The sequence below is a fragment of the Suricata suricatta genome, chromosome 2 (genome assembly GCF_006229205.1).
Source record: "Suricata suricatta isolate VVHF042 chromosome 2, meerkat_22Aug2017_6uvM2_HiC, whole genome shotgun sequence".
Classification (NCBI taxonomy): domain Eukaryota; kingdom Metazoa; phylum Chordata; class Mammalia; order Carnivora; family Herpestidae; genus Suricata; species Suricata suricatta.
Genome location: NC_043701.1, coordinates 135310266 through 135333551, shown reverse-complemented (window position 1 = coordinate 135333551; position 23286 = coordinate 135310266). Strand labels below are relative to the sequence as shown.

The window sequence follows — 23286 nt, the reverse complement described above, 5'->3', positions numbered from 1 at the left end:
TTCCTGGAATGTGGCCCCCGCCCTTCCTCCTCTTCCTGATCTGCTTTCCTCTTTGAGAGCTAGAAGCCAGACCCTTAATGGTCCTGGTCTCCTCAGGGACTAGAGAAGGGGGAGGGTACAGAGTGTCCCCCTGGCCCTAGGTGACTCAGTACAGTGAGTCTAGCTGTTGTCAGCTCTGCATTCTTGCTGCCTCTGGGGAGGAATGGGAGTTCCTGGTAGACACACAGACTTGCCCTCTGATTTTTATTCTGGGCACTCTAAGAAACCCAGCCTGCCATCTCTTGCTGCCCACGTGCTGAGGGCTTATGTAGCAAAAGCAGCAGGAATGAGAAGGGACTCAGGGGAAATTGCTGATGTGGTTTTAATGAGAGAGAAAGCAGGTTCAGTGTCCCTCTGCCCTCTCTTCTGCTACAGGTTTTGCCGGCACCCCAGGTTACTTGTCCCCTGAGGTCTTGAGGAAAGACCCCTATGGAAAACCTGTGGATATCTGGGCCTGCGGTAAGCCCATTCCACACTCTCAGCTTTTTGATGTTAAGGGCCCTCAACTTCCAGTGATGGTGGGAAAGAGGCATCGCTATTCCTCGTGGGCCCCACAAGTGTCTGGTTGTGTGAAATCACGGTGTTTACTCTAGTGTCCCTGGGATGGCTGTGCTCATCACACACTCCTCCCCAAGTACTTCCTGGATTATTCTGCATCCTTCTTGAAGGGGGATTTACCCACGCCTTTGAGGATGGTTTATGCCTAAAGAAATCCCTGATGTGGGCTGGTGATTCGGGGAGCGAAGGATAGCAGGAAGGGGCTAGTGGCACAGCATTATCAGCTGCCATCCACTTCCACCTCTGGTATAACCCCTGACTTTCTAGGTGGCTGAGCCTGGTGTGGCTTTTCTTGGTTCCTCAGTGAAGTAGGTGACTGACCCAGAGAACCTGTGTTCTGTCTCGTAGGGGTCATCCTGTACATCCTCCTGGTGGGATACCCTCCCTTCTGGGATGAGGATCAGCACAAGTTGTATCAGCAGATCAAGGCTGGGGCCTATGATGTAAGGACTGGTTTGTTCATGACCCTCAGGCTCTGTCCACAGGAGGGGACATGTTTAGTGTGTCATGGGATACGGGGAGTGTCTGGGGACTTAGAGGACCCAAGAATGGGCATACAGGTCTCAGCTCCTGCCACACCCTATCCCAGGAACAGCTTTTTTTTTTTTTGCACAGCCTTCATTGGTAGTCATAAAATCGAGGAGCACATGAAGCTTTTTGATCCATTTTTTGCAGAGAATGGCCTGAGAGGTATGGTGTGGTATGTAACAGAGGGATGAGAAGTGTCATCGCTCCCTGTACTGCATTGTGGCCTTGGGCACATTGTTGAGCTACTGTTTCTTTCTAGTAAGGAAAGGGGGTTGAACCAGAAGGTGCTGGAGTCCCTTTCCCACTCTGATCTGATATCCTGGCTTTCTTTTCTTTTTTTTTTTTTTTTTAATTTTATGTCTTTATTTTATTTTGAGAGACAGAGAGTGAGAGGGGGAGGGGCAAAGAGATTGGGAGACACAGAATCTGAAGCAGGCTCCAGGCTCTGAGTTGTCAGCACAGATTGATGTGGGGCTCAAACCCACAAACTGTGAGATCATGACCTGAGCCGAAGTCAGATACTTAACCAACTGAGCCACCCAGGCACCCCATGATATCCTGGCATTCTAACCATGATTCTGGTTTCCTCTCCTAGTGTTTAAGGTTTGACACAGGTGCTGGGATGCCCCAGGGCTTCTTCATCTCTCTGCCAGGCAGGTTTAGATAGCACAGAATATCCCATTAATAGGAGATGGAACAAAGAGCCTCTCTTTCAGAGTGTGGGGCTCACAGATTTCATACGCCTCCTTTCCCTCTTCCTGCTTAGTTCCCATCACCAGAGTGGGACACGGTGACTCCTGAAGCCAAGAACTTGATCAACCAGATGCTGACTATAAACCCTGCAAAGCGCATCACAGCCGACCAGGCTCTCAAGCATCCATGGGTCTGCGTAAGTGTCTTCACCTGGGGCGGAGGATCTCCGTGATGTTGCCCTCAATGTGCCCTCAATGTGCCCTCAGTGCTTTCCTCACCCTCCTTTTTATGAACAGAGAATTCTGGGCCCTGAGCAAAGACCCAGTAGAGAAGGAGGGGGACTGGGGTACCCAGGAGGGATTCAAGGAGTCAATAGCCTAATTGGCTTCAACCTCTCTCCCCCACTTATTTGTCAGGTGTGATTTAGTTCTGATCTTGAATGAAGGCTTAGGTTGACCCTTGCAGAGTCTAGATAGTTGATGATAGAAAGCAGCTGGCAGAACCCAAAGTGGATTACCAAGCTTAGGGTGCATACTCAGATCTTAGCTGTCACACGACTCTAATAGGAATGTGACCAAGACCCAACAAATAAACAAAAGGGGCCTCTGGACAGTTAAAAGGAGCATCTTGAAGTTCAGTCAAAAGGCTTACTGGTAGGAGAGCCTTCAGGCTGTCAATGTGCATCAACATATTCTTTTTCCATAAACACTTCTATAAAACTGAAATCTGTTTTTTTTTCTTTTTTTTAATGTTTATTTTTGAGAGAGAGAGAGAGAGAGAGTTTGAGCAGGGGAAGGGCAGAGAGAGAGAGGGAGATACAGAATCCAAAGCAGGCTCCAGGCTCTGAGCTGTCAGCACAGAGCCCGATGCTGGGCTCGAACTCATGAACCGTGAGATCATGACCTGAGCCAAAGTCGGACACTAACTGACTGAGCCACCCACGTACCCCTCTTTTTTTTCTATATTTTTTTATGTTTATTTACTTTTGAGAGAGCAAGAGAGTGCACGTTGGGGAGGGGCAGAGAGAGAGGGGGAGACACAGAATTTGGAGCAGGCTCCAGGCTCTGAGCTGCCAGCACAGAGTCTGACACGGACGGGGCTTGAACCTACAAGCCATGAGATCATGACCTGAGCTAAAGTTGGATGTTCAACTGACTAAGTCCACCAGGCGCCCCTGAAATCTCTGTTTTCAAACAAAGAAGAGAGTCTACTATATTTAGGGCTCCTGACAACCATCATGTATTTATGTATTTGTCTTTACCCGTGTTTACTGAATGTCTCTTTAGTGTCAGTCACTGTGTGGGTACTGAAGGTAAAAAGATAAGTGAGGCATATTCCCTTCCCCCAGAGATCTTAAAAATAATCTGGGGCGGGGTGCCTGGGTGGTTTAGTCGGTTAAGTGTCTGACTTCAGCTCAGGTCATGATTTCACAGTTCGTGAGTTTGAGCCCTGTGCTGACATCTCAGAGCCTGGAGCCTGCTTCAGATTCTGTGTCTCATTCTCTCTCTGCCCCTGCCCCACTTGTGCTCTGTCTCTCTCTGTCTTTCAAAAATAAATAAATGTAAAAAAAAAATTATCTGGGGAGGTAGGCACTCAAACAGCCAACCATTCTGCAGTGTGACAAATATGTAAAAAAATCTAATGAGTGCGTAGGAACTCTTGCTGTCTGGTGAGCAGTGAGATTACTGAAGGCTGCATGGAGGAGGTGACCTCTGTCCTGGTTCTTGACAGCTTGGCTGGGAGTTCCTCAGGATGATAACCTGAAGACAGAGGTTAGCATGGGCCAGGGCGAAAGGCCATGGGAAATTGTGGCAAGTTTAAGGAATGTTAAGTAGTTTGGTTGTAGATGAAGATATGCCTACAAAAATGCAAGAAAATGAAGCCAAGAAGATTCCATGACATTCAAGTCTCTGCCTAATGAGTTTGGATTTTATTCTGAGAGCGTAGGGAACCATTTAAGGGGTTTAAAGAGGGAACAAAGGGGCGCCTGGCTGGCTCAGTCAGTGGAGCACGTGACTCTTGATCTCAGGGTTGTAAGTTCGAGATCCACATTGGGTGTAGAGATTCCTTAGAAAAAAATAAAATCTTAAGAAAATAAATTTTAAAAAATAAAAATGGGAATGGAATATACAGGTAATAAAGGTCCCTTTGGAAGCTGTGTAGAAAATGGATTTGAAGAGGAAAGAAGGCTAGAGCAGAGCGCTCAGGAAGCTGTTGTGATTACCTCAGCAGGACCAGTGAGGTCTGAGCTAAGGGCAGTGATAGGAGACTGGAGCAGGAAAATTTGGGAGATATTTGGTAGACAGAATGAAAAGGATTTAGTAACCAGTTGGATTTAGGGAGTGAAGGAGAGAGAGGCACCCGAGGGGCCTGCCAGATTTTGAGTTAGTAATAAGCAGAGGATTGTACCATTCACTGATTCAGAGGAAACCCAGAGGAAGAGTCAGTTTGTGAGAAAAGATGATGATTTTATTTTAATACATATTGAGTGTGGTATCTGGGGACCCCTAGCTGGAGACATCAGATGGGTAGTTAGAAATGTGGTTCCAGAGGTTAGAAAAGAAGTTAAAAATTGGAAATGCAGGTTGCAGTCATTTCTGTGTGGGTGGTGTTGAAATAAATGGGTTTGTTTCTATGCTGATTGAATTCCCACTGTGGGCTTGTATTTGCTTCAGTAAGAAAAGAGATGGCCACTGAACACCAGCATGTAAAGACGCAGAGTTAGAGGAGCCAGCAAAGAGGGCTGGGAATGAGAACTTGTGTGGCCGAAGGAGGTTCAGAAGCAGGCAATCCTGAGAAACAGGAGGTCTCACTGAGGGAGGGTTTGTAATCAGATGCCACAAAGCGTCCATGATAAAGATGGAAACGAATCCATATACTCTGACAATCAGAAGCCATTGTTTCGTTATTTCACTGACAGAGGCAGTGGCATGAGAGACCGAACCCTTTCTTCAGGGAGGGAAGAGGGAACAAGGGTGAGGAGAGAGAATGGTACTGTAGAGAGAAGATGATGAGTCCGGGGAGTTTTGAATTTTTGTTTAAGGACAGGCTTGAGTATAATATATAGAAAAGAATATAGTCTAGAATAAGGGATTAAAAACACTGGCTAAGCTAAGGTTGGGCTAGTAAAAAGGTTGAAAGCAGATGAAAATTACTGGATGGGGGGTCTGAAGTTGAAAGAGATCTTGTCTGATGATCTCTCATTTCTCTTTGTGGAGAAATTTATACTTTGGAGAGGAAGTGAAATTTTAAGACTCAGGAATGGTAGAGGAGGTTGGCAGACTTGCTTTGGGAACCAGCAGAAGGAGTGGGCCAGGGATGAGAGGCAGGATTGTGGGGCAGCTCCCTGGGGTCAGGGACACCAGGCTGCATGTTGTGGGATTTATTTTTCTAGCAGACTAGCCAAGACAGCAACAGCAAAGCAGGTAGGGAAGGGGGTGAACCACTTAAAACAGGTACTCAAGAACTAGGGATTATGCTATGTCCTGGGAGTCATTCTTGTAAGCCCCACCCTCCACCATCCTATATAAGTCAGTAGCCCCTGAGGACATCACTGTATTACAGTATTACCTAATAATTGATGCTTGTATTGATGATTGATGACCCTGGGTCATCAAGGAAATCATTGTAAATCATTTCCAGTGGACTCTTTAAAGAGGAAGGAAGTTAGCAGTGATACACTGAAGAGAAATTATCATCCACAATGATGAAAAGAACTGACACTTCAAGGTGAAGACCCTTAGCTTCTCAAATCAGCTTCCTTCAGGTCCTCCAGGGTGTGATGAGAGGGGCTCTTGGAAGGGATGAACCTTCTCTGCAGAGAGCAAGAGCCCTGCCTGTTCTCTCACTGCTCAGGAGTGCAGTAGGTGCTCAGCCAGCAGTGGCTGAAGGAGTTACTGCATGAGGGTCACAACACACAGGATACTCTCTTCCATTCCATAGCCTCCATTTCCCAAGGAAGTGGAGAGTGCTCTCTCTTACACCCTCTTCATCTAGCATCAATTTTCACTGATGTTTTCATGTTCGGATTATTGTCCTTACACAACCTTGAGTTTGGGATAGTGCTTTTGTTGTAAAAGCATTTTCACATCTATGACGTCATTTTATCTTCGGATCAACTCAGGGGTGGCTGAGCACACAGCCAACAGTGCTGGGACGAGGGTGAGGGGCGGAGGACCTGGTGTGAGGGCTCACAGGCCTGTCTGTTTGGCTTCCAGCAACGATCCACGGTGGCATCCATGATGCATCGTCAAGAGACTGTGGAGTGCTTGCGCAAGTTCAATGCACGGAGAAAACTGAAGGTGAGTCTTGCCTTTCCGGGCTGCCAGCATCCTGGAATCATGGCTTTTGACAGGACATCTCCTGCCCCATCACAAAAGGAAGCTCCCCTTCTGACTGGAGCTGAACTGTGAAGGTTGTACGTGTTGGAGAGCCCCAAAGACCTGAGGTCTTGAGGCTCTGACCAGCAGCTGCCCTCTGCCTGAGACCAGGCTGTGCTTTTCTAGAGTCCGGTGAATTCACAGACCCCTCTTCTTTCCCCAGGGTGCCATCCTCACGACCATGCTTGTCTCCAGAAACTTTTCAGGTATGTTTTCCCAGCCATGCACTTTAATTCCACTGAGGTGAGTGGGGCAGAACAGGAGGTTACAGTCCCACTGGTGGGTGTCTCAGGCAACACCTTGACCAAGATGAAGAAGACCCTGTTTTGAGGGGCTGCTGCTGCTGGGTCCGATTATGTGAGATTCTGGGGGACTTCTCTTGGGTTCACATTTACAAATTCTATTCCCTAAACCCTCCCAAAGAGTAACCTGCCCAGCCTCCCATTTACTGTGTCCCTGGAGATTCTTATTTAATTCTCTAAAGACTCTCAGCACTTTCAGATTTTAGCCAGTCACTAGGGTATTGGACGATGTGCTGGGAAAAAAGAAAAGAGATGAGATGTAGTGAATCTTCTCAATCACCACCATTAATTTGCCTACTGGGACGGTCTCTACTTCATTGTGTCTAAGTAGGGATGACTAATCGAAATTTTTCCAGATGCTTAAATGTTTTGTAGAGACTATGCCTAAAACATGCTCTGTGATACTAGTTGTGTAAAGGTAATGAAATAGAGACCTGCAGGATGGAGGGAAAGCAACTTGCTTAAATTTGCCTGAGAAATTGGGATAGTTGGGACCAGCAATTTGTAAATCACACTTGACATTTCTTTTTAAGATGCAAGACACTCCACCCTACCCCATCCCAACCCCATCACTGTTTGCCCTCAGTGGGGAAGCACAGTGGCTTTCTTTGAGGAAAAGGTTAATGTCAGAGCTTAACTGAAGAAAGAAGGTCTCTTCCCAGCTTGCCTTTTCCCCCTCCAGCCTCCACCACCCCGCAACCCCCAGCCCCACTGTTTTGGCTGAAGACCCCTTCTCTCATTCTCATAGCAAGATTCCTTCCCTTGCTTTCCTTCTGCGCTGACATGGAGACAGGGTTGTGTGGCAGCACTCATGTAGGCAGCCACTCTGGGCCAAGGTTGCCCCCTTGATCAGGAGGGGCTTGTCAGTGTTGACTCAGGGTAACCTAAGAGCCTCTGGTCTGAAGATGCTGCAGGTGAGAGGTCTTAGGGCTTCATGAGCTCTAACCCAAGTGAGAGCCACAAGGTCTTGGACGGTCAGGACTGGAAAGTGAACCAGGGAAGTGTCCCACCTCAAGCCCATCCCTGTGTTGCTGGTCTGGGGCTCATTCATATGTAGGTATCCATGAGGGGAAGACTTTGGTTCTCGATTCAGCTCTCACAAATGAGAGCAGGAGGGCACAGCTTGGCTGCCTCCAACAGAGATGGACCTGTGGTTCCACATCAGGCTTCTTGTCTTCAAATTACTTGAAGCTTCTACTTTCTCAGTGTGTGAGCTTTCTGGAGGACAGTCAAGGGCGTTTCTGTGCTAACCTAGAATGGTGATCTGTTGTCTCTCTGAAAAGAAGACATGTGAAGACACGCTACTGCTTCTCTTCTAGACCAGGAAATCAATAGCATGTGCCCTGTCCCAAGGGCTCCACATCAACTTCCCTCCCCCATCCCATTTCAGGAAGTTGGTACCCTGGTTTCAGGAAATTGGTCTCTGTTTGGACAAAGCACTTTCACTCATCCCCAAAGAGCCTCCTGTGCTTGCTGCTCAGATTGTCAGCCCTGGAGCTCACTTTGCCTGGGTCAGAGGAGACCCAAAAAGTGCTACACGCACTCTAGTATGACTCAGGAACAGGTGGGGATAGAATAGAGTCTGTCTCTAGAAGCTTCTGTAGAAAGTGGTGTCGCCAGGTGTAATCAAGAAGGAAGGGCACCTGTGTGTTGTTTTAGGCATGAACTAGGCCGTTTTCTGAGTTTACCCCAAATAGGGGGCATAGCTTAGCCCTGGACTCTAGCAGGTTAGCTAATGGTGGAATCCGGGCTTCTAGAATGTATTGCTTCAGCATCCTTAATGTCTTCTTTCTTGAGGCTCATTTCTTGGGCATCTTCACCCTTGGAATACTGAAATACAGGCTGAGAAAAGCTGGCTACCTGCCTTGAAGAGGGCAAACAACCTGTGTCTCTAAGGACATAAGGATCTAGAGGAATAGGAGAGGATTAGGGAGCTGGGGCCCATTAGTGAACTGAGCTGCACAAGAGCCATGCACCCTCCCCAGGCCCCGAGTGCCAGTGTCCCTCCTGTTTGGAATATGGCCAGAGGAAAAGGGCTTTCTGATAATATCCTCGTTTGAGGTCTCCTAAGGAGGGAAGGTCTGAAGGTGAGGTGCAGTTTCCTCACAGCCTCAAGTGAGGGCCCGGCTGCCTCAGAAAGGACACCACCTCTCACCAGGCTTTAGACCCTCGCCTGAGGTGCTCATGGGACAGGTGCTGGAGCTGTGGTAATCCCCACACCCTGACCAAACCCAGTCCTCTCAGGTCCCCAGACTGCTGCAGGGCTGGCTGCACCTGCTCATCAGCCTGCCCCTGGCGCCTTCGCTCCCCCAGCTCGGCTGGCTTGGCCACGCCGCCTGGGCCTTGCTGTGCGTGGGCGGCCAGCGGTTCCTGCGCCTCGTGCTGGGGCATGCTCGCTGCTGACTGGCCCCTGTGGCTTTGCGGCAGCTCTGTGCACTGAGAGATTGTATCCCCTCAGTTGGCAGGCAGAGCTCCGCCCCCGCCTCGCCTGCCGCGAGCGCCGCCGGCCTGGCCGGGCAAGGTACGTGGCATGAGTCCCCTGACCGCCTGCCTCGGCTCCCTGCCACCCCACCAGGAGGGCCAGCATGCCAGGCCCACTCACCAGGGAGACGAGTCCCATGCTTGCGGGCTGAGATGGGCATGCCGGACGGACCACCTAACTTGGCATCTGCAAGTGCATTGGTGTCACCGAGCCCCCTAACCAGCCGTGCATGCTGGGCGCTTGCCAACTCTCAGGAGGCAATAACCTGGGGACATGGAGCTGGGCAACAGGAGGCTTTCCTCCAGATGGCTGAGAGCCTGGCCTGCCTGACGGCGGAGGCCAGCGGCGGCCCCCCAGAGACAGTCTTGGGCATGGCTGGAGCTGCCCAGTGCTAGGACAGAGGAAGCCATGCCTCTCAAAGTTGTGCATCTGCAGGCCTCCAGGTCTGAAAGTCTATAGAGTGCAGAAGCTATAGAAGGAGCCATCCCTAGGTTTGGATCGTAGCCATGCCACACCCTGAACAAGTCACGTCAGCCCTCCCAGCCTTAGTTTCCTCATTTCTCCGGTGGGGATAATAAATCATATGGTAATGATTCAGATCATGTATAGCAAAGGCTTTCAATCCTGCCTATATGGGACAGTTTGTAAAACACCCTGATGCCAACACCCCAACCCAGACAAATAAAATCAGAATCCCTAGGGCATGGGATAGGCATAATGATTTTTTTAAGCTCCCCAGGGGATTCTAATGGGCATCCAGAGTTGAAAACTCTGATGTACATAAAGCACTTAACACAGTAGGTGGTCGGGCATAATAGTAAACACGTTAAAACAATAAATGTCAAATCACCCCCACATGGAGATAGGACCATCGGCCACTTCTGGGATGTCAGAATTCTTGGGATGGAGGGATCCCTATTCTTACCAGAGAGAGATGGGGACCCAACTAGGGTAGGAATGGCCACCTGCAGGGAAGAATGGCAGCAGTAACAGTGACAATGGTTTACACTTGGTGAGTACTTGCTATATGTCAAGCACTCTGCTTAGTGCTTTTCATGCACTGTCCCATTAGATCCCCACAACTGTCCTGTGACCTAGGCCCTTATTTGATCCCATTTTATAGATAAAGAAACTGAGGTTCAGGGAGGTTAAGCAACTCACTCAAGGTCATACAGGTAGCAACTGATAGAACCAGGGTCATGGGGGGTCAGACAGCTGATCCATCCTCCTGTGCCTCACAGACTCTGCCATCCACTGTCTGCTACCTTCCTGTAGTCTTGGTGACCAGCAGGCATCACCAGCCTTCCTACATGAAGCTCATCAGCCTTGAGCCTCATCCTGTGCCTGGCTAGAATGTGTTTAATACCTCATTATTCTGCCCACTCCTTCCTGCTCAGTGGGTCCAGAGAATAGACTGAGGAAAAAGTGGCAGATAGGACCCAGTAAGCCTGGTAAGGACCTGCCCAGTCAAGGCTTCAACCCCCTGGCAAAACCCTCCTGTAGGTGGTCCTGGTCTCTGTGTCTGTGTCTGTCTGTCCTCACGTCTGGTCTCCTTCGTGAACTGTGACACTCTTGTTTCTTAAGAGCTCTCAGGAGATGTCTTGCATCCTTCCAGCTTGGCCGTTCTGAGGAATTCCATGGCATCTAGGGATGGAGCCCTCACCTTTCACCTGGCACTCTGCTTCCAGACCCAGGTGGAAGCTGTTGAAGGCGGAGTTCCTAGTACCCCAGGCAGCTCCAGTACTGAATGTGGTTTCTCCTCCCAAGTGCAGTGTGTCCCTGTTTCTGCTGAGCCCACTTCCATGGCAGGAGAGATTGCGGGGTGCCACCCCGAGGGTCTGACACAGCTTGAGATGCCCTTCTTGCTCTGAGGCTACCAGGAGGGCCCTTTTCCAGGGGCTTCAGGAGACTCCTGGCCCCCGTGTCAGACACAGCGGACTCTTGTGGATCTGGCTGCCAGACGTCAGGTTAGGGAGAGGGTACATTGCAGGAGACTTGATTTTCCTTTTTGTTTTCACAGCTGCCAAAAGCCTACTGAACAAGAAGTCGGATGGTGGTGTCAAGGTAGGTCTCTCCACCCCTCTGGCCCGAGACTGGTCCCTCTCCCAACGTCTCGATAGGGGGTTCTTGGCACTTTGTTCCTCCTTTCCTAGAAACCCTCCTATCCTTGCTTTTCTGCTTAAAACCGGAAATCTTTGTGCTCAGAACAGCAGGTTCCATTGGCCTGAGGGCAGAAGGAAGATGTGTTTCTTTTGACCCTAGCTTGATCATGAAGACTCCGGGGAAGTGATCTAAATTATAGTTTACTAGAGCTGAATCCTGAACCTGACTGCAGACACATGCCTTATCTCCACAGCTTGACTCTCAGGGTTTTTGGTGGGTTTTTTTTTTTAGGTCATTTGGATCAGTCTTTTCTTTCTCTTTTTCTTTTTAGAGCACAGACCCTTTTTCTCAAATGAAAACAAAGTTTGCCTGGTTGACTCAGGGTACCGGGGCTTGGAACCAGAAGCCACTATCCTTTAGTTTTTTTGTCCTTATCTCCAAAGCACTTCCAGAACCCAGCTCAAACACCACTAAGTGAAAGGGTCTTAAACTCTTGCAAGGTAGAGCCTCCTCAGATACAAGTGAAGGACGTGCTGTATCGCAGCTGGTTCCCATTCAGTGAGGGAGCTTTTCCTGAGGGATTGTGGCAAAAGAACAGGGGCCCACAGGGACCCGCAGAAAGCCCTAGTGGGAATGGCTGCTTGGGGAAGGTGGAGGAGAGGTGGCTGGAGGTCTCCACAGGGCCTAGAGTGTTCTGTAAATGTTAGGGGGCAGAACAGGTCCTGGGGCAGGGGCACTGGGTAGGAATTCATACTATCTTGAAGCCTACCAATTTACACCATAGGGTATTTCAAACTATGAAATTATCCAGACCTTTAAGTTACAACAAAAGCTTAAATTGGGTCTTTCCCCAGGATCTTGCTGCTGAGATATCCATGGGTGCCCCGTTCTCCTCCCCCTGCCCTTCCTCTTTCTGTCATTCTCTGCATGCCTGCTTCCGTGTACTTCCGTCCCAAGGAGGGGAGCTTGGGCTCCACACACACCTGCTAACATAGACTTGGGAGTGACCAGCAGCCCCCCACTTACAGGGACATGAACTGGATGGGTGGAGCCAAGTTAGAAAAAAGTGGCAGGTTTAGTTGGAGAGAAAGCTTGCATATTTCTATCTGGGAAAGAAGCTGGAATCCATTGTTCTTTACAAAATATTTAAAAAGTACCTATCAGAGGCCCAGTGCTGTACTCAGTTCTAGGGGCACACAAGAGATGGAAGGGGTGATGTGGTTTTCATCTAGCTTTGAGAAGTTGCAAAGTTAATTGAATAGGAAAACGGACATACCTCGAATCAGCTAGGCACTGAACGGTACTGATACTGGACCCTGCATTGCATGGTTCAGTCCAAGAAGCTTCTGGGCAAAAGCTTATTGGAGAAAGCTTAAAGGATGTACGAAGATTGGAACCCAGTCACTGATTGCCTCTAGAGAATGGGATTGGTGGTGAGGACAGGGTGGAAAGACACACCTTTTGTTTTTTACTTTGTACAGGTGTATTTTTCCTTAAAATGAGAGGCAGTATAGAAGGCATTCCTTGCATAACTTAAAAACAGCAAAGTATTTGTATGGGTTCCATCATGCATATTGATGTTATTTCCCCAACTGGAACATGGGGTTTGCAGTAGAAGAATATCTAAAATACAGCTGGACTCTTCTTGTTGGGCAGAGGGATTAGAGGTTTGTGTGTCAGACAGGAAGCACAGGCCACTGAGCAGGGAAGCTATGGCAAGAGCTATGCTTTCAAAAGATTTGGCTAAAGCCGTAAGGATGAATAGAAGAGGGTAAGAACTAGACGCAGAAGTATCAATTAAAATGATCTGGGCATAGAATGAAGAAAAGGTGATTAGAAATAGAAAGAGTTGATATTGAAAATACGTAATTACCAGAAGAGCACAGGCACCAACCTATCAGAATAGACACTGCCTAGGAGCACCTGCGTGGCTCAGTTGGTAAAGCATCTGACTTTGGCTCAGGTCACAATCTCATGGTTCGTGAGTTTGAGCCCTGCCTGAGTCAGGTTCCGTGCTAACAGCTCAGAGCCTGGAGCCTGCTGCGGATTCTGTCTCTCTCTCTCTCTCTCTCTCTCTCTCTCTCTCTCTCTCTCTCTCTCTCTCTGCCCCTCCCCCACTCGCACTCTGCCTCTCTCAAAAATAAACAAATGTTAAGAATAGCCACTGCAGGTAAATAATTGGCCCCGCTGTATCCAGGAATGGGAGGCTGTGATTAGAGGTTGGCTGTCCCAACTTGGAAGGAAGTTGACACTGGATATGTAAAAAAGGACCCATCAGAGATAATGTCCAAGTTCCTTGGAGGTTAGAAGAATTGATGGTACCTCTGCTAGAAATGGGAGTAATTGTGAAGAAATGCCCATTTTGATAGCAAGAGATTTATTTTGACCACACTGAGATTGAGAGACAGGTGGAGATCTGGGTGGAGAGGACTTGTAAGGTGCTGGGAAGTACCTGAGGTAGCCCAGAGAAGAGGTCAGCACTGGACATGCAGATGAGGCTCATATGAGTGAATCACAGGAGTTTACTCACTCAGCCAAATTCCATGCTTCAGGAACTGGGAGGATAGCACCATAATCTACCCTTTAAGGAGTTCAGAGTTGGAGAAAGACAGATAAACCAGCAGTTCCCATGTGTCTGGAAGGCCTATGAGGGAAGTGTATGTGGAACAGGCACTAGGGGAGCAGAGACCACATCTGAGTCAAAACAGGACACCTTCCTGAAGGAGATGGCCCATGACTTGAGGTTGAAGGACTCCTTTGATCTTGCCAGGCTGAAGTGGGCAGGAGAGGGGGAGGGTATTCCAGGCAGAGGAAATAGCACAGGACATCTAGATTTGAAACAGTATGGTGACTCTGGGAACTTCAGTGCTCTGAAAGGCTGAAGGAAAAAGTGACTGCACAAAGTAGGACCTGAAATAAGGCAGTAACAGCCAAGGTGGTAGTGAAAAAATGGATAAAGGAGACATTGAAGGACAGGTTTCTAATGGAAGTTTCTAGATGGCTGTCCCCAAAGATGAGTATCAGGCATAGCCATGTAATATTAGCATAAGGAATTAATTAAAAAGGTACAGATTCCAGGATCCACCCTGGAATTCAGATTCAGGAAGCTTTGGGTGGGAGCCAGAATCTGAATTTTAATAATCTTCCCCTTCTCCCATCTTAATCTAAAGCGCATGAAGGTTTAAAAGTTCAGTAAATACATATTTTCAGAACTATCTGTCATTGAGAGGCTGGAAGAGAAGGAATCATCAAAGGAAACACAAAACACAGAGGAGGTGGGAAAAGAACAGATGTGTACTATGATGTCTGGCCTTACAGAGCACTGAGGAGGGGGAGGGCTAGGCAAAAAAAGTCCTTACATAAATTGCTTTGAACGGGAACGTATGCGGGGAACCTAGTGCCTGACCCTGCTGTGTACTCAGTGCGTGAGTTTTATGCTTGAGAGAAGACTCTGAATATCGTGGTGGGATCAGAGGCAAAGATGCAAATGTTTAAGAAGAGAATGACCACCTAAAATTAAATGGCCAGCAACAAGTTGAGGAAAATATTCACAGCAAGTATGATGGGAAGGGTTAATATTATTTTTATACAAAAAAGCTTTCTCTAACAAATAAGAATCCTCAAAATCCAGTAGATAAATGGTCAGAGAAGATGCCCTGACAGCCCCAAAAAGAGGAGGTAGAACTGGTTAATAAATGTGGATGTTTAGTCATGCTAGTAACGAAGAAATGCAGGTTGAAATGAGGTGCCATTTTTTTGACTCTTAAGTTTGTGATAGTAGCATCGATAGCAGTGGCCCTTTCTGAAGCAGCCTGTATTGTCAAAAGCCATAAAAATGTTCCTGCTGTTTTTACTCTTTACTTTTACTTCTGGGAATTTGTCCTAAAGAAATAATTCAAGGAGCGCCTTGCTGGCTCAGTCGGTAGAGCGTGTGACTTGATCTCAGGGTCGTGAGTTTGAGCCCCATGCTGGGTGAAGTGATGACTAAAAATAAATAAATAAACTTTAGGGAAAAAATCATTCAAAATATAGAAAAACTGAAAGCGGAAGGATGTTCAACATGACATTTGTAATTGAAAAAAATTGGAGACAATTTCAAAAGTCAGTAAGATAATGACTGAATAATTACAAGAAATCCATTTATGAGGGCTTTACAAGGTTATTAATTTTTATGACTATATAGTGTTTCATATTAAGTGAAAAAGTAGGATATAAAGCAGTACATTATCATCTAAATTTTATTTTAGAAAACGATGTTTGTTGATTATACTTGGTATATATTATGTGGATAGAAAAAGAACTGGAAGAAGTTAATAGTAACTTCACTGGATGATGAGAATTTGGCAAACTTTTATATATTTTTCTGTGTTTTCTACCTTTTTTACCTAGACCATGCATTACTTTCATAATCAGAGTAAAAATCAAAATACCGTTTGTTTCAAAAGTAAGGCATCAACTTGTATGTAGCTTATAATGATGTTTTTTAATTGTATAAGAACAGACTAACAGGACAGACAGGATTACAGGTGGTTTTTTTTTTCCTTCTTTGTTTTCTAAGTTGCTTGTAATGTGGCTACAGACCTTTTAGAATCAGGAACATGTATATAACAATGAATGGCATAGTTGGATGGAAGTACTGGGAAAGGCAGAGGGGAGGGCAAAGCAAGATGTGTGGGGTTTGACTTTTCTGGACACTCTTGAGGGTCAGGGTCACAACATGTGTATATGAGGGAGGCCTATGAAATTGCTCAGAAGATGCTGACCTTTGAGCATCCTGGGTCTCTTAATAGACCCCACCTTCTGTCCCAGCTTCCCCTTCCCAATTCCTGGTGCTTAAAGTCTGTAGAGAAGTTTGTTTCTCATTTCCAGAAGTTTTCACAAGATGTTGGACTATTAGCATTGGTTTGAGCATGGACTCTACTTTGTGCTCTTAAATTTAGGGACCCCGGGTTCTGCTTAGACTTATCTAAGAGTGGTCTAGGGACCCAGGGTCTGTAGAAGAATGACTGCCACTTGTGAAGACAAGACTGGGGGGTGGGGGTGGGGGCCCAAACTCTCAGATCCTGAGAGGCCTCTAGTTGAGGACTAGCCCCCAAGGCCAGAATGGCCATCCAGTCTTTAAAAAATAAAGGAACAAAAGAAAAAAGGGACATAACCATTTCCTTAAGTACTGTTTGAATATTTGTTTAAGTATGCAAAGTAGGTTTGAACCGTTTTCTGACTTCAAATTTTAAATAAATGTTTAATATTTAAATAAAAGTGAGATGTGATTCTTTAAAAATGATCTGGTATTGAATCAATGCTGCAGTGTGCTGGTTGAGAGGAGCTCAGCTATTTATGGTTGAGGGCAAAGCCCTGAGAGGACGGAGAGAGAACTGAAAGTTCCTTTAACCCTTGAATAGAAAAGGATTATCTCACGTTCTCATGCAGGACAGTTTAGGAAAAAGAGAGGCAGCTGCGATTGGGAACTTACTCCCCATTAGGGGAAGCAGATGATAGAAAGTGCTCTACCTAAGACAAGGTCCAGGGGAAAGCTCAACAGCAAGTTCCTGAAAATCACAAGAATCAAGACTAGGCCTGGTCAGTATCCCTGCAGTTTTCACTCCAGTGATTCTGGGCAAGTTAGAAGCCTGTGCTCTGCTTGAGCCTGGGGAAAAACCAGAGTCCACAAGCCCAGTTCAACTCAGCAAAAGTTTGTTGATGATGTGCTAACTTCACGCTATTATGCTAGGCGCGGAGGAGATTACAAAGATTGACCTTCCCTCACACTGTAAACACTCTAGTTGGATAAAAGGATAAGTATGGATGTATAGCACCCTCCTCTTTTGGGGGAATAATTTCAGAAGTAAAATCTCATTTTGGGGCATAAAGGAAAGACTAATGCAAAAGAAGTCCAATTAGGGGTTTCTGGCTGGCTCAGTCAGTAGTAGAGCATGCAACTCTTGATCTTAGGGTCATGAGTTCGAGCCCCACATTGGACACAGAGATGATTTTTTTTAAAGAAGAAGTGAAATTATTTTTAGGTTTTCTTTTTCTTTAGATACAATTTTCAATTCTTTTAAATCCTTGTAGTCCCTTTCTTTTCAATTTAATAACAGTCCTGAAAATGTCTTCTAAAGTAGACTGTCAGCCTCTTGAGGGAAGGAACATTTATCTGACATATTCACTGTGCTCAGAACAGTAGTCAGACAACAGATAGACGTGTTCCAAGGGTACTTCTGTCTCCCAGCATGATAATTATAAACTTCTGAAATGCCTTTCACCTTTTAGACACAGCCTTCTGAGATGTATTTTCAGTGTTCCATGTGGTCTTTATGTTTATGCTCTTGTTTCACATCTGAACATAAAGTCCGTGAGCATCTGGCTGAGGCTAAGGAATCACTGCTTTCAACATGCCTCCTGGTTCACATCTTGATGTTTTTGTGATCACTGCACTTTTCATCACCAGCACTGCTGTTTTCCCACTTCCCACTAATTCCAAAATGCAGTGAGATACTGAAGTCTTATAAATGAGCATGGCAACACTGATAAAGGGATGCCACCAATTCACTGTTAACCAGATGATTTTCAAAAGCTCAACATCTTTATCTGGAAAGCAGTATAGGGGAGCAGCAAAAATAAATAAATCTAGGTTCAGAAGTATAATGTTTCTAACGCAGAGGATGGCCTTGAGTGGCTTTTGCTATTTACCTGCTGGCTGCTCACCCAGATTTTGGGCAGACCTAGTAATGAGAGAAAATAAATAACCTTATAGGTGAGCCAGCCTTATAAGCCCAAACTTATCCAAACCTATCAATTTGCAGCAAAATGTTACCTTCATAAACTTGTGAGTTAATCTCTTCACAAAGCTTTGAGCAATGCTGAGATATCTTAGGATATACTAAATCTGTGTTTGTGAACTTGACAGCGAAGGAGGTCTTTTCCCAGCATCTGGAGGGATATGTGTGCCTGGTGGTCTAGGTGCTGGTTTAATCCTTCTGGTGCTGAGCTCCAGGTCTCCTTCTTCCGCTCTTTCCTCCTGAGGCAGAGCCTGCGCTGCTGCACTAACCTGTGGCATCTCTGTGCTTCTCTTCTTACCTCCTCTTTCCCCTTCTCTTTCCCTTTCGCTGTGGTGTGTCCAGAAAAGGAAGTCGAGTTCCAGCGTGCACCTAATGGTGAGCCTTGCCTGCCCACCCATCTGCCTCCTCCATGCTGCCTGCGCGCCCGCCTGCCAGCCACGCAAACCCATTCTGCCATGTGCGTGTGCTTCACTCATCCTCACTGCATGTCTGTGCTGTGTGGGCAAGCGTGGCCTGCCCTGGCAGGCAGGGGCCGTTGTCCAAGGTCTCCTGGTGCCCTAAAAAATGGGCATCGGAATGTATGGTATGGCACCTGCTGTTGCAGAGCTTGGACTGCCTCCAGCAGCCCAGGGCAGGAAGTGAAGCTAGGAGGGACTCGGGGCCAGGTGGCAGTCAGACCCTCACTCACTGTTGCTCAGGAGGAGAGGTCCCGCTCACTGGGAGCCTCCTGCTACATACAGACCGGCAGCTGGTGGGCATCTGTGTGGTGGACAGAGGACCTGGTTGTAGGCTCACAGCCCTGAGCCTCACTCTCTGGGCTTTTCCCCCTATGCAAGTGCCCACTAACAGGCTGTTCCCAACATTTCATCCTTGCCCACCGACCCCTCAAGGAGAACAGCTGAAAAAATCCAGAGAATGCACCTTCTTTCTCATGGGACACAGCCACCAAGGGGAGCACAGCAGCCTAAATTGTTATGAAAACTGTCCATTAAAGCCAGAGGTGGGGCCACATGGGTGACATCTCAGCCCCCTGCAGATATGGCAGGCTTAAGGGCACCCTGGAGTCCTTGCCCTCTGCCAAGGTCTCTGTCTCAGCTGGGCTTTGCAGGGAGGGCAGCCTTATTCAGTGAGTCCCAAACAGATCAGACTTAGTAGCTGAGCTAGGGGTGTGAGGAATGGAGAGAGCAGAGTTTATGTGAGTTTAGACCCACATCCTGACTATTCCTGGGACCCCTCTTTTCCAGCCTGTAGAGTTCAGTGGAGTCTGGTGGCACTTGGTACTTGGCTCAAGGTTCCATGCCTAACACTGGGTTTGGGGACATGTCAGCCTTTGACAACAAGCTAGGGTTGGATGCCTTCAGGTCTGGTCTAAGGGGCCATAAAAGAAGCCTCTAGTCAAGAAGTAGGACAGTCTGGATAGCTTTCTGTGTATGTCCTTGTAGAGAAGAAGCACATCCTAACTGCCACTGTGTCTTCATTTGTGCCCCCCACAGAGATGGTAGCTACATGTTTGTTTTTCTGTCTTTTGAAGAACCTGCCGGCATCAGGCTGCTCCTTGGTGGCCACTGGCTCCACTGGGACTCCCAGTGAGACTGAATACATTGGTGAGGGCATCATAAGAAGTAGAAGGGACTGTAAGAAGCAGAGAGCCTTTTACAGATCTGCCCCATCACCACCACTGGAGATCAGCCTCCCTCCTTCCTCGCCATCCTCCCCCACCTCCCTTGCTGTGCCATTCAGTATAAGAGTTTGAAAGGCAAGGAGATATCCCAGTGGTCTGCCGCTGTTAGGAATGTTGGCCCGCTAGGCAACCTACTTTCCTGGGGGCTGGATTCTGGGACTGTAGTCACAGCCACCCACCCTGGATTTACCTGCCTCACCTTGGAGCTCTGTCCTCACTCCCAGTTGAGCAAATCCAAGATTTATCAGGCAGAAAATATCTGTGCCAACAGCACAGCCTTGTCTCTGCTCCCTGGGGGCAGTGGGTGCATTCTGTATCCAAAGTCACATCCCCCTTTTTCCTCTCCGAACACCATCTTTTAGGTGAGGTTTTCTTTATCTTCATGTTCCTCCTCTTTTTAGATCAGGCTTCACAAGCTGGTGTTTTAAGGGGAAGAAAATGCAGGTCGCAGGTTGAAAGGGCAGCAGGAGACTGCCCACAGATGGGGGACCCAGAGTTTGTGAATTTTATTCTGCTCTCTTATAAACCACCCTCCTTTTTCCCTGTAAAATAAGAAAATCCTGAATTTCTTTGGGTGAAGTATGATGGTGCAGTGACATGGCATCTGACATAAGCAGAGATTTCTGGAGAGATGCTTTAAAATAAGTCTGTGAGCTGGTCCCACCTTAAGGATGCCTCCAGAGCTAGGTCTCTGGGCCTCTCCCAATCAGTACTCCCCTCCTCCAATCAATCATCTCTCCAACCATTGCTCCCATCCACATAGTATTATGGAGGCCACCTCAGGCCTAGCTCCTCCGGGCTAGGCCGGGGGGCAAGGGAGGTCTGGGAGTCGAACCTGAGCAGCTTTGGTAACTCCAGAGGAACTAAACCATCTGTTTTCTTGTCTCAGCCACAGAGCAACAACAAAAACAGTCTCGTAAGCCCAGCCCAAGAGCCCGCGCCCTTGCAGACGGCCATGGTACCTCCTGACTACGGCTTCTCCGCCCCTGCCCCTGGCTGCCTCCCGCTCCTTCTCCCTTCCTCTTCTTGCCCTCCCTCCCAGGCCTCCTTGGCCCTTGCCTTCTCGTCCCTGTAGAGCAGGCTGCTTTGTGTACTGCCCTGTGGGCCCCTTCCCCTCATTGTCCCGTGTGGCCATGCTCCTTCCTGCACCGCACAACTGCTGCTCCTGCTCCTTTTGCTGTTGGGGGGGGAAGAGTGGTCAGGGCTCTCAGCCAAACCTTTCAGCCCCAGGCTGGGCCCCCATGGGTCTGCTGTGGGAGCCGGGAAGGTGAGTGGCTTATAAAAGTAGAGGGTAGGAGCTTTCTTGGGACCTGCACATTGGTTCTTGGAGGCCTCCTCATAAAATCTGCCTCAGCTTCTCCTTTGCAAAGCTTTGAACAAGAAGAAGAGCTGGGTCCCTCACCTGTGGATGGTGCTGAGGTCTCTGAGTTCCTGGCGAGCCCCATGCTGGGGGCACTGTGTGCTCCAAGAACTCCTTCTGCTAGTGGTGGCTAACGAGAGAGTTAGCAGGGGTGGTGACTGGGAGAGAAGGAGGGGTAACCTTGCCTGCAGACCCGGACCCTCGTGCTCCCTCATGGCACAACAGGGACAGGAACTCTGGGGAAAGGTGGTAAAGCAAGCAGCTTTCTGGGCTCAGCTTGCTGAGGGGGCATCCTGGATCTTTCTGGGAGACCTTAGTCCATTCTCCCTGTGTCCTTGCCTTCCACACAGTCCTTGATGAATGCTGTTGGCTGGGCTTGGCCTGGGCCTTCAACCCCACAGCTCCTTGAGTGTACCTGTCCCGTGGGGAGAGAACACTCAGATCTAGCAGGAATCAAGGGATCAGGAACAGAGGCCCTTGTCCTCTCAGCTTCCCTGATACCTACTTTTGTTCAGTGCCAGGCCTCTCCTTTCTCATCCAGTGCTGTCCCCTAAATCTGGGGCTTCCCAGCTCTCTGGGCCCCAGTCAAGCCAGGATATTATGTCTTGTGGGAATGGCTGGTGGGCAGGCCTCGGTGGTCATCGTAGGGTCTATGATGGGGTAAGGGTAGAGTCCCTCAGGGAAGAGCTCTAGGTCTGTCCTGAGGTCAGGAGGGTAATTTTCATCTTCTCTCACAGGAGCCACAAACCACCGTGGTGCACAATGCTACAGATGGGATCAAGGTGAGTGGCTTCTGAGCTGGTCTCCTGCTTTACTGATCGGCAGGAAACAGGTGGGCTGGATCACAGGGTCTTTGTGTCCTGCGGATGGCAGCCGACAGGCCGCACCTCAAGACCACGCTATGTGTGGAGACCAGGCTGGGGATACTGCACCTGTTTGTTTCCTGAGTGGCACTATACTTCAGGCTCTATAGTCAGGCAGGCCTGGGTTTGAATCTGGGGCCACTGAGTAAGTCACTCTGGTGCTCTGCACCTCAGTTTGCTTCTCTGTAAATTGAGGATAATAATAATTGAACCTTCCTCCATGACTTGTGAGGCTTAAATGGCAGCAGTTAGCTAGAAAAAGAGACGAGTATAATCAGACCCTAGAACATCCTTCATTGCCCCCCCCCCAATTATGTTCTCAGTAACTTTGTCGTATTTTCACTACCCATGACAAGATAAAAATCTCTCTCCACGGGTGTGGAGGAGGCAGATAATAAACCAAAAACCAAATAAGTAAGATAAAATCCAGTAGTGGTAAGTGCTATGAAGAAAATGACACAAAGTAAAGAAAGGGGGTGAACAGGGCCTTTAATTAAGTGGTTAGGGAAGGACCTCCCTCAGGAGGTGATTTTTGAGCTAAAAACTAAACAATGGGAAGGAGACAGGCAGGCAGACGCTGGGGCAGAATGCCCTAGACCGGAAAGCTGCAAGTGTAGGGGCTTAGCATGTATACAGAACAGAGGAAATGAAGCAGAGCCTAGAGCGTGGAGCTAGGGAGGAGTAGCCTTGGGGGAGTGGGGCAGGGGGGAGTGTCAGCGGGGGGAGGGGAGAAGAGGGGCAGGGTGACGATGTTGGAGAAGCAGGCAGGCCTGCTATGTAGGACTACATAGTAGTTTGCATTTTATTACAGCAGCAAGGAGAAGCTATTGGAGGTTCCTAGCAGGAGAATCATAGTCTAACTTACACTTTGAAAAGCTTCTCTGGCTGTATTATGCACAAGAACTTTAGGGAGGTAGGCAAGTATGGATGCAGGGGGACTGGAAAGCTATTGTAGTTCAGGTCCCAGATGTTGGTAACTTGGAATCAGATAGTAGCTTTGCATTTGTTTTTATTTGTTTTCAATTTTTTAAATGTTTTTTTTATTTATTTTTGACAGAGAGAGAGAGAGAGAGACAGCCTGAGCAGGGGAGGGGCAGAGAGAGAGGAAGACACAATACAAAGCAGGCTCCACACTCTGAGCTAGCTGTCAGCACAGAGCCCGACGCAAGGCTCAAACCCACAAACCGTGAGATCATGACCTGAGCTGAAGTCGGACGCTCAACCAACTGAGCCACCCAGACCCCCCAGTAGCTTTGCATTTGAAGAGAAGGGATGGGGTGCCAGGCTGGCTGGCTCAGTTGATAGAGCATGTGACTCTTGCTCTTGGGGTCATTTGTTTGAGTTCCATGGTGGGTGTAGAGATTACTTAAACATAAAATTGTTTTTTTTTAAAATGAAGAGTTAAGAGACAGGACTTAGTTTGGAGGTAGAATTGACAGATATTAATTTAGATTGGATAGTTAAGAAATAAGAGAAAGAGGGGTGCCTGGGCCTCTCACTCAGTTAAGCTTCTGACTTG

At 47.9% G+C, this 23286-nt stretch overlaps 1 protein-coding gene across 33 annotated transcripts in view; it reads left to right on the top strand.

Annotated features, from left to right (window-relative positions):
- Positions 1-23286, top strand: part of CAMK2G (calcium/calmodulin dependent protein kinase II gamma) — a 54974-nt gene that overhangs the window by 22887 nt on the left and 8801 nt on the right. For 6 of the 33 annotated variants that reach the window (XM_029931991.1, XM_029931986.1, XM_029931973.1 and 3 more), the window contains exons 7-14: positions 415-498; positions 946-1040; positions 1892-2014; positions 6036-6119; positions 6361-6403; positions 11002-11045; positions 20434-20502; positions 21642-21686. In XM_029931991.1, the coding sequence (XP_029787851.1) occupies positions 415-498; positions 946-1040; positions 1892-2014; positions 6036-6119; positions 6361-6403; positions 11002-11045; positions 20434-20502; positions 21642-21686 (587 nt within the window). Of the gene's footprint in view, positions 1-414; positions 499-945; positions 1041-1891; positions 2015-6035; positions 6120-6360; positions 6404-8957; positions 9021-11001; positions 11046-18205; positions 18239-20433; positions 20503-21641; positions 21687-23286 lie in introns of all 33 variants that reach the window. The other 27 variants (XM_029931976.1, XM_029931964.1, XM_029931960.1 and 24 more) reach the window with 7 other exon arrangements.